At 34.6% G+C, this 10471-nt stretch overlaps 1 protein-coding gene across 2 annotated transcripts; it reads right to left on the bottom strand.

The window, feature by feature from the left end:
* Nucleotides 1-313: 313 nt before the first annotated feature.
* Nucleotides 314-9453, bottom strand: LOC138320405 (splicing factor C9orf78 homolog). 2 transcript variants are annotated; one of them, XR_011208179.1, is made up of 10 exons: nucleotides 9313-9453; nucleotides 8211-8325; nucleotides 6008-6066; nucleotides 5483-5563; nucleotides 4892-4957; nucleotides 3501-3632; nucleotides 3025-3161; nucleotides 2129-2227; nucleotides 1125-1311; nucleotides 314-969 (listed from the first exon to the last, which is right to left on the bottom strand). XR_011208179.1 is itself a non-coding variant. In XM_069263353.1 (9 exons), exons 1-9 carry the CDS (start codon nucleotides 9405-9407, stop codon nucleotides 1226-1228), a joined length of 870 nt encoding a protein of 289 aa, XP_069119454.1. In that variant the 5' UTR covers nucleotides 9408-9453; the 3' UTR covers nucleotides 1083-1225. The 2 variants fall into 2 exon arrangements, 1 of the variants encoding a protein (XP_069119454.1); XM_069263353.1 differs by lacking the exon at nucleotides 314-969 and having other exon boundaries at nucleotides 1083-1311.
* Nucleotides 9454-10471: the final 1018 nt, after the last annotated feature.

Below are 10471 nucleotides of genomic sequence, written 5' to 3'. Positions count from 1 at the left end.
AAAACGTAAAGGAATTGGAGATACCCCTATACTTCTATCTTAGAAATAGTGATAACAATGTGAACATAAAACGTAAAGGAATTGGAGATACCCCATACTTCTTTCTTAGAAATAGTGATAACAAGGATTGTATACAAACGGATAGACAACCAACAGACTAATACACACGTGTTTAAATTAACCCACAACAGGTATAAATAACGGCCAAAATAGTGACTTCAATGACATTAGATGTTCTAGAAAAATAAATATCTTGTGTTTCACCTTATTCTAAATTGGCCAATCCTGTACCATGTTAGAACAGACAAAAAAACTTCTTCAGCGATTTAATCATAATCTCTTTATAAATCATATAAAGAATTTTAATACGGCAGTACTTACATATAATACATTTACTGTTCTGTACACATTCACCTTGGAAACTCATTTTAAAAACTCAAACATTCAGTCACTCTTTTTCATTTCCTTTGAGGGTTCCTTCATTCCTTTCTATACTTGTTCATTCATTCATTCATTCATTCATTCATTCATTCATTCAGTCAGTCAGTCAGTCAATCATTCATTCATTCATTCGTTATGCTTCAAAATATACAATCCGACCTCCATATATATATAATCTACTAAATTGTATGGAAAAGCTCTTGGGTTGATGTACTAACTTGAATCATTACTGGCCATATATTCATGGTTTGCTCAATGTTTGATGTAGGACTGTTTAGAACCTAGCAGCAAATTCTAATTTACAGAGGTGTGTGGTGGTAGTTCCACCGGATTCCTTGGTAGTAGTATACATTTGTCCAGATGAACCGTCCAACGATGGACAAGATTAGAGGTAAATCAAATGTAGTTTGATTACCTCCATGTATTGTTTGGTCAACATTTATACCAAAAAACACACAAATACTATCTAACGAAGGAGACACATGGGCTAATCTCCATGAGCTCCATGGTATATATATATATATATAACTATAAAACAGTTTTTTCTCCCTAGCGCTTTCTCTGCTTTCATGAGCCGAGAAAGCGCTAGGGAGAAAAAACTGTTTTATAGTTGTGTTTTTTTATGTATATGGAAACCATCACATGGACATTGTTCTTTTTTATTTATATATATATATATATACAGAAATCCCTGGTAGAAGATCAGCTTGGCTTATTTTACTTCAGGCTTGTAGACCTGTATGATATCTAGAAACAGGTGTCTGTGATATTTGGTGTAAATTATTCAATATCTTCTCATCTGTTTTTTAAATTTTTCAAAGTAAAAATCATCAGTGGCTTTCTCATCTGTTTTTGATTTTCCATCTGCACCTGAAATTGATGAAATTCAATGAAAATCTAGATATTCCTATCTAAAAACAAGAGGCCCAGAGAGCCTGTAACGCTCACCTGGTTTGTAATGCCAAGTAATGATCTGAATAGAGGTTCAAAATTTCTTTTCTGAAGGAATTTAAATCTTAATTTAAATTGCCCTTCCCCAAAGTATGCTTCTGGCCAAATTTGGTTACAATCCATGTAGAACTCTATGACAAGAAGGGATTTAAAGGCTTAACCTTAATTTCACCTATCGGTCCCTGCAGCTCCTGCCCCTGTGGAGTCAGAGCCAAAATTTATACAAACTCTATTCCCCTTCCCCCAAGGATGGTCTGCCCATTTAATTACAAACCATGTAGAATTGTATGACTAGTAGCGATTTAAAGGAAATGTTAATGGACAGAGGGACAGACAGACAACAGACGCGCAGCAATGACATAAGCTTTGGGCCAGGTGAGCTAAAAATATCTCATTTTATACATTTATTTGATCAATTTTTATTTTCTATCGCCTCCTTTATTTTCTGTTGAGATTTCATACCCTCAAGAGAACCTCATATTCTTTACTCATCTGATTGTGACGTCATGGGTTTATGAGCATAACGTCACATTTTATTTTTAAAAGTCAATTTAGCACACAAAATAATGACTTCACAATTGAAACCTTCCAACAAGGGAGATAACTCTGTAATATGCAAAGATGGAATATATCAGAGAGCTTGTAAAGGGAAAAAGAAAAAGGACAAAATAAAAATGCAATAAATTTTCTTTACATAGAATGATGTAATAGGAGGAATAATGATAATGAAACAAACCTGCTGGTGTCTGTAGCCTCTCCACATCACCAACCCTGACAGGTTCTGGACGTGGCGCCTCTTCTTTCTTTAGCAGTGGTTTGGTGTCTTCAATCTTGACTGTACAAAGATACCACAATAACACAATAGAATTCAATAATAATTGTAACAACAACTTCAAACTATTTCTGAACTGATCATGAACTGAGAAACTGTTAACATATTGTACATGCGCTGTTAATGAACTCAGCACCAAAGATTGCTCAAAACTAGTCTAAGACTAGAAATTTCTGTCAGACATAAATACCCCTACATACTACATATGTCAGAAAAAGGCAAGATGGAGTGGGATAGACATAGACTGTAACACTATACACCATCAAGAAAGAAGGTAGAAGGCAAAAATTTACAGATTTTAATTCTGTTGATTTAACTCAGTTTTCTTGCAATTTACCAGTGTTATAAAATAAAGCTATGCCTTACATAACTTAACTTTTCAGCCCTTTGGCCTCTTGAAATTCTCAAAATTCAGCATTCCTCTCTTTAAAGGATTGTCCATACCCATCACAACGATAATAAATCATTGTAGAAATCAACGCCAGCTATGACAGATAAAGTATTACAATACTTACACCAAAACCTTAACCTATGGTTTCCAACACCGACACTGACGCCAAAGTGATTTCATACGCCCCCCTCTCTTTGAGAGGTGAGCTAAAAATAGAATCATAATGCTGTCGCTTCCGTATCAAATTTAAACAGGGTGGAATAGAAAATAAGAGGACAGGACAAGATGGGATGGACTTATGGGATGGACTTATAATACCTAATTCTCGAGGCTCTCAATCTCACATCATAATATAATCATACAAAAAGGATTAAACATTTTATGACAATAATACACAAACAACACATACATCTGTTATGTTGCACAAAGTTGGCAGCCATGTTTGTAGGGACAAAGTCGGATATCTCCTTCTCTCTCTTCCTCATACGTTCTGTCAGCAGCTTCTGTTTAGCTTCTTCTGTCGCTTCAATGTTAATGATCTTGGCTCTGTAAATATATCAAATCTATACATTCTTTTCTTCAAGTGGCACAAAATCAAATATTTGCTGTAATATGCTATTATGTCCCTATTTCAAATAATATAAAGATTTTGGATCAATCACTAACTGAACACAAAATGATAGAAAATTCAAATCTGTATTTATCGATCTCTATTATAACTTACTTTGGAATAATTCTTAACAATATATTATTTTGCTAAAATGTAGGAATTAATGATGTTTGATGAAAATGGTATAATTAATAAAGATAAAATGAATATAAAATGATTAATAGACCTCTTAATTAACTATAAAGTACTGAGTTTGTCAGTTTTCTAACACTTACTCTATACCAAGGTCGACTTCTGGTATACCAGATAACATCTGATTGGACAACATATCCTCCGTCTTCTTCCGACTAGATTCAACTTTCAGATTTTCAGGCAGAGCAAAAAGTTTATTTTCTATCTTTTTGGACCTGAAAGTAACCAAAAACTTCAACTCTTTGATGCATTTTCAATGTCTTATTGTCACAAAATTTGAAGAAAATGTCAGTGAATTCAAATTTCTTTTCCAATATTCTTAAAGAGACAATTCACTCAGGCTAATTCTTTTACATAACCAAGAAGCCAAATATAGCATAAATGTATTGTTCTACATTTCTTATGAAACATGTAATGTAAAACATTGACAAATTCCTCGACATTGTTAAGTATTTTAATTAATATCGTTGAAATATCAACTCGTTGATCAATACGATTAAGCAGGTACAATATGGACGCTGTACCCATACCCGAGCCAAAGTAACGCACGTTAAACAAATGAACTACATAACCACTGAGAAGGTGAGAAAATGATTTTTAGGCAAGACAATTCACCTAATAAGGTAAACACACAATTGTCAGAGCGATTTGAGCGGTTTTAGACAAAAGTTGCATTACTCTACGAGCAAGGGACAGGGTTCGGCATACAAGAAGTTTGACCACAGTGTGTAATGGCGGACAGTGAGCGAGTTTGAACATTTCACACATATATCACCACTATGGGCTTTTCATGCATATCACAGTAAAACCGACTGATCTAACTTCCATTAGAACTTGGTTTTTTTCGATATATGTACAAATTTTAATGTTCTCTTAGAATGAATTGTCCCTTTAAAGAAATCAAATTATCTGGCCAAAATTCTAAAAACTACATGGTATGGATATTTTAAGAACTTGCACAACAGTTGACAACACTAAAGATATTTTTCATTCACACTTTTATATATATACATGTACATATGTATATTATATAATTAAAACTTATTTAGCAAGGGCAAATAATTTTCATGCCACACAATATTGTAAACTGTAAAGTCAAACAAGGCTTGAAACAAGCAGTTTATGTAGGACATAAAGGCGTGTCCAGAACACTCAGTTTCAAATTTTGTTGATAGAAAGAGTACAGAGATACAGTGGAATGTCAAAATGTTGGTTTGTCCCTCATAAAAGGTATGAGTCCAGGTGTGGTAAAGATGAATTGCCTAAAACACTGCCACAAATCCTGTGGACTTGAAATTTAATATGTGGTTCATATTTCCATATAGCTTTAATATCAAAGCTGGCAGCTTGCACTTCAGACAGTGGCCAAGTGTATAATTTTTATCATATTTCAGAAACAAAGATCAATGCTCTATTGTTTGCATTCATAGATAAAGCAGGCTTAATTAAAATGTATGTGAGTTAACAAACTTACTTGTCAGTACTTTCTTCTTTGTGGTGACCTTTCTTTTTAGCCAATTCTTCTTCTACATACTTCAGCCTGGTCAAAAAACAACACTCCAATCAATATCAACAGAAGAATGCTAAAATTGAAACCGACTTGTCATCCAAAAAAAACTGTTGTCCATACACAACCCTACTACAATGTTTTATGTGTCTAATTATATTAACATTATAAGTAAACATAATACATTTCAATTATACTAGATTAGTAATTTGCATGTTAAATCTTTATGGCATCCAGGAGAACCATTATGAACTATTTTAAAACATGCAATCACATGTTGTAAATTATTTTAACAATATATTACCATACATCCTAAAAAGCCAATGTGGCTTTCTATTGATGTTGGACTGGTGAGATACTGATGAGATACTGGCAAGATACTGGTGAGATACTGTGAGATAGTAGACCCCTGTGAGTACATGAATGTTTTTGACTATCAAGCTGAAATTCAAGGGTCAACTGGATGCCCTGATTATATTGATGATCCCTCACAGAATCATAAATGTTAATACAAATTTAAGCTTTAATAAAGAATGATTTTAATAAAACAGAACATACATCTCTGTGTCTTCATCTCTTCGATTTGTTTCTGCAGCGAAAGCTGTACCTATAGATTCACCATCCTCCACACTTACTGGTCTGCAAACACATGTACAGTCAACAGTGATTAAAAAATGGAATATTATATTCAATAGAATCGGTTCATACAGAAAATTGACGACAAAATTTAATGCCTTTTCTAATAAAATCAATGCTTTAAAATTATCATCAATCTAAACTACCAACAATGAATGGAGTAGGCCCAAATAGGGGAAATATTAGAAATATCTATTTGAATTATTTAAATATTATAAATTTATTCACAAACAACTTTGACAAATGTTAATTACTCAATACTTCATCTCAAAACTATATATGTATATGATTTACTGATCTTACAGTAGTATAAAAGTTTGAATAGGATGATACTATTACATAAATAGCACTTTAAAAGTATCATAATTCATTAGGACAAAGGGGAGATAACTCTGTATTATAAAATCAAATTAACCAATAATCAAAGTATGATCTATTCAAACTTACTTGTTTTTTAAAGCCTTCATATCAACAAATCCACCAGTTTTCATTTTGTATGGGTCATTCTAAAATAAGGACAAAAAAGCATGTTAGGAATTAAAAGTCCTAATTGATTCTTATCGCTGACAAATGCCATATGTAAAGTAGCATTATCTTATAACACCTAACATTGTTGGGAGATCCCTTTAATAGCTGAGCAAGGTGTCCATCATTTTATCACTAGTCCTATGTGTATAGTGAAATTACACCAGTTTGCTGTGGTAGTTTGTATCTTCTGATACAGTGTATGTACATGTACATTGTGTGCTTATATATATTTATATGTCAGATAGTCTCTGATGAGTTACACAGTATATTTCATATGTTGCTTTTACTGTAGTTTTATCCAACCCTCTATATGTACATGTATATATGTCAGATAGTCTCTGATGAGTTACACAGTACACTTCCTCGATATTTCATAGGTTACTTTTACTGTGGTTTTATCCAACCCTCTATATATATGTATATGTATATATGTCAGATAGTCTCTGATGAGTTACATAGTACACTTCCTCGATATTTCATAGGTTACTTTTACTGTGGTTTTATCCAACCCTCTATATGTACATGTATACCATGGCAAAACACAAAGCATTAAAAAAAAAAAAAGAAGACCTACCATAGTCCTACATGTACAGAGATTTCCTTTGAAGATTAACAGAGAGTGACAACTTTGAATTCAATATAGATACAGTGTATATATAATTTCATTCTTCTGATGTACATAAAAAAACATACTATATATAGCTACACCTGTCTTATGAGTTATGACATCTGTTGCTTCACACAAAGCATTCAGTTTTAATCTAGTCCAGGAGTGGATATGTATATATAATAACAATGATAGTAACCCCTGGGGTATTGAGGTGCACATAACTAGGCCTATAGAATACTAACAAGAGGCCCAGAGGGCCTGTATCGCTCACCTGGTTTGTAATGCCAAGTAATATTCTGGATACAGGTTCATTGTTTATTTTCTGAAGAAATTTGAATATTTACCTCTAATTCCCCTATTGGGCCCCACCATTCCTGCCCCCTGGGGGTCAGAGCCAAAATTTATACAAGCTCTGTTCCCCTTCCCCCAAGGATGTTTGTGGCCAAATTTGGTTACAATCCATGCAGAACTCTATGACTAGTAGCGATTTATAGGATTTACTTTTATTTCCCCTATTGGGCCCCGCCCCTCCTGCCCCCGGGGGGTCAGAGCCAAAATTTATACAAGTTCTGTTCCCCTTCCCCAAGGATGCTTGTGGCCAAATTTGGTTACAATCCATGCAGAACTCTATGACTAGTAGCGATTTAAAGGATTTACCTTTATTTCCCCTATTGGGCCCCGCCCCTCCTGCCCCCTGGGGGTCAGAGCCAAATTTTATACAAGTTCTGTTCCCCTTCCCCAAAGGATGTTTGTGGCCAAATTTGGTTACAATCCATGAAGAACTCTATGACTAGTAGCGATTTATAGGATTTACCTCTATTTCCTATATTGGGCCCCGCCCCTCCTGCCCCCAGGGGGTCAGAGCCAAAATTTATACAAGTTCTGTTCCCCTTCTCCTAAGGATGTTTGTGGCCAAATTTGGTCACAATCCATGCAGAACTCTAGGACAAGTAGCGATTTATAGGATTTACCTTTATTTCCCCTATTGGGCCCCGCCCCTCCTGCCCCCGGGGGCTCAGAGCCAAAATTTATACAAGTTCTGTTCCCCTTCCCCCAAGGATGCTTGTGGCCAAATTTGGTTACAATCCATGCAGAACTCTATGACAAGTAGCGATTTATAGGATTTACCTTTATTTCCCCTATTGGGCCCCGCCCCTCCTGCCCCCAGGGGCTCAGAGCCAAAATTTATACAAGTTCTGTTCCCCTTCCCCCAAGGATCTTTGTGGCCAAATTTGGTCACAATCCATGCAGAACTCTATGACTAGTAGCGATTTAAAGGAAATGTTGACGGACAGACAGACGGACGGACGGACGGACGGACGACGGACGACGGACGCCGCGCCATGGCATAAGCTCACCGGCCCTTCGGGCCAGGTGAGCTAAAAATAGTGAAAAGGTGCATTATATATAGGATTTTTTTTTACATACAATGAAGGTCTAGGATATGTGTTATTTCTAAAGAAATGAAAAATATTTCATTATCATTATATTAAATACATTTAGATAGCATACATCATCATTGGTCTGTTTGGGGGCGACTTCCTTTCCAGCCAATAATACCTCAGCACTCACACCATTTGGTCTTGTCCTCAATTTCTGTAACTCCTTTATATCTTGTAATTTCAACCTGAAATATACAAATAACTTAAAAAATTCAAATTGAATCAATAACTAATTCATAATTCAAATTTGACAATTTTTCAGAAAATACTGAAGTACTAGATTTGAAGTAGCTCTCCCTCCAAACAATAAATGCACCTCGGGTGGGAGACACTTCCATATATGCAGGATAGTCCATGCATTTGAGTAACAGTCCTGTATATGAGGCTAAGGATACTTTTGTTATGCAAATGCAGGATTCTGTGAAATGAAAACGGATTTATTAAGTTCTTTTAAACATTTTTATAAAAAAAAAGGTGTCATCATTTTAATTGGCACCATCATTTATACAACTTTACACATTATACTCATATGGAAACAAATTTCATTATCAAAATGTTTGTAAAAGTCACAAACAAAATCACCTCTATTGCTTACTATGGAGCTAAAAATAGACCACAGGTAAAATTCAATAAAGCGTGACATTTGCACTAAATTTCCCTGGTGGCTAACGTTATACACCGTAGTCTATGTAGCACCTAAATTGTCACTTAATGACAAAGTGAGATAACAGAATGTAATAGTTCATACACAAAAACAGAGTCTTCAACCAGTTATATGGCTATCTAAAAATTACGAAGCCCCTTTTTTGAAGAAATTTTTTAAAACAACTTGATCCTTTTTCATTTCACAAAATCTTGCATTTGCGTAACAAAATTATCCCTCAAATGCAGGACTGTTTATCCTGCATAAACGAGTGTCCCCATTCTGTTCCATGGCCCAAAGTGTCAAAGTTGTCGATGGGCCGTAAAGCTCAAACAAACAAACCCTCAAACGGCCACCTAATAGTCGAATAGAAGAAAAGAAAAAAGCATTTGCAGTACACTGGTATCTGATAGGTTGGAGTAACAGACAGAGGTTTTAGTGTTCCCACCAAAATCAGTGATCACACATTAAGCATACAATTTGCATGAAACTCTCTTACTCTGCTTTGTTTTTCTACCAAAACACTTGCCCAATATCATCTTCCTTGTCAGAATCAGATTCACTACTTGATGAATGTCGACGTTTTCTGATCGTTTTAGCTCGGACTTTCTTAAATTCCGCCATACTTGTTTTTGTTTAATAATCTGGGTCAGGATTATTCTTCAGTTGAACCAATTGTTGATTTAAAAAGTTAAGCGTCTACGATACGTCGATAACATTGACAGGGGCAGATAACCGCGTCATCCTTGTATAAATATTGTATTTTTATTAGTACATGTAAATATTAAAACAATGCTTTACTGACATATATGTGCAAATGTTATTCATTGAATATTTATTATTTATTGATATGTGTATTTTTCAGTCGTAAAATTTGCTTTTATTGATGTGTTTGATTTTCATTTTTGTTTATAGATCCAGAGATTTATATAGCAATTATATTTAAATCTCTGATCCATTTCTTTATCTTTTCCATACTTACATTCTTCTACATGTATATGTGTATCTTTTTTACACGTTGTTTCATATTTTTAGTGTAAATGACAATGAATAATGATCATTAGACTCGCTGTACACAGATATACACAATCATCTCAACATTCTTTTTACAAATGCAGATACTTTGACCCAACATAAATTACAGGAGTTAAGAAAATTGATAATTCGAGAAAACCCAGATATAATAGCTATTTCTGAAGTTAAACCAAAGAATTGTAAAAGAGAAATTGAACTTTCTGAATATGATATAGAGGGATATGGAATGATATCACTAAATGTGACAAATAAATCGCTCGGAAGAGGAATGGTCATATATATAAAAAATAGTCTTAGATATTCCCAGATCACCAGCATTGAATTTGATGAACATATTTTGTGTGAAGTGGATATCAACGCCAAGGATAAAGTACTTGTTGGTTCCTTGTACAGAAGTCCAAATGCGACGGAAGAAAATTTCAAAAACATGTGTGCATTACTGTTAAAAACAACAGAAATGAAGTACAGCTGCAAAATACTATTTGGAGACTTGAACTTACCAGGCATTGATTGGTCAGTCTGTAATACTAAGTGTGGTGAAGCTTCAAAACAATTCAAATTCGTTGAAACCGTACGCGACTGTTACATGTATCAGCATATACGGCAGCCCACCCGTGGACGTGGAACGGATAACCCTAGCGTTATAGATTTGA

This window comes from Argopecten irradians, chromosome 4 (assembly GCF_041381155.1).
Source record: "Argopecten irradians isolate NY chromosome 4, Ai_NY, whole genome shotgun sequence".
Classification (NCBI taxonomy): domain Eukaryota; kingdom Metazoa; phylum Mollusca; class Bivalvia; order Pectinida; family Pectinidae; genus Argopecten; species Argopecten irradians.
Note: the sequence above shows the minus strand (reverse complement) of the source record. Positions and strands in the feature narration are given on the sequence as shown.

Excerpts from the sequence above, each read along its gene's own strand:
- LOC138320405 (XM_069263353.1), bottom strand. The coding sequence starts at position 9,407 with ATGGCGGAATTTAAGAAAGTCCGAGCTAAAACGATCAGAAAACGTCGA. Across the intron at positions 8,326-9,312 it reads GACAAGGAAGATGATATTGG|GTTGAAATTACAAGATATAA; the intron begins GCAAGTGTTTTG and ends TGTATATTTCAG. Across the intron at positions 5,564-6,007 it reads ATGAAGGCTTTAAAAAACAA|ACCAGTAAGTGTGGAGGATG; the intron begins GTAAGTTTGAAT and ends ATGTGTTTGCAG.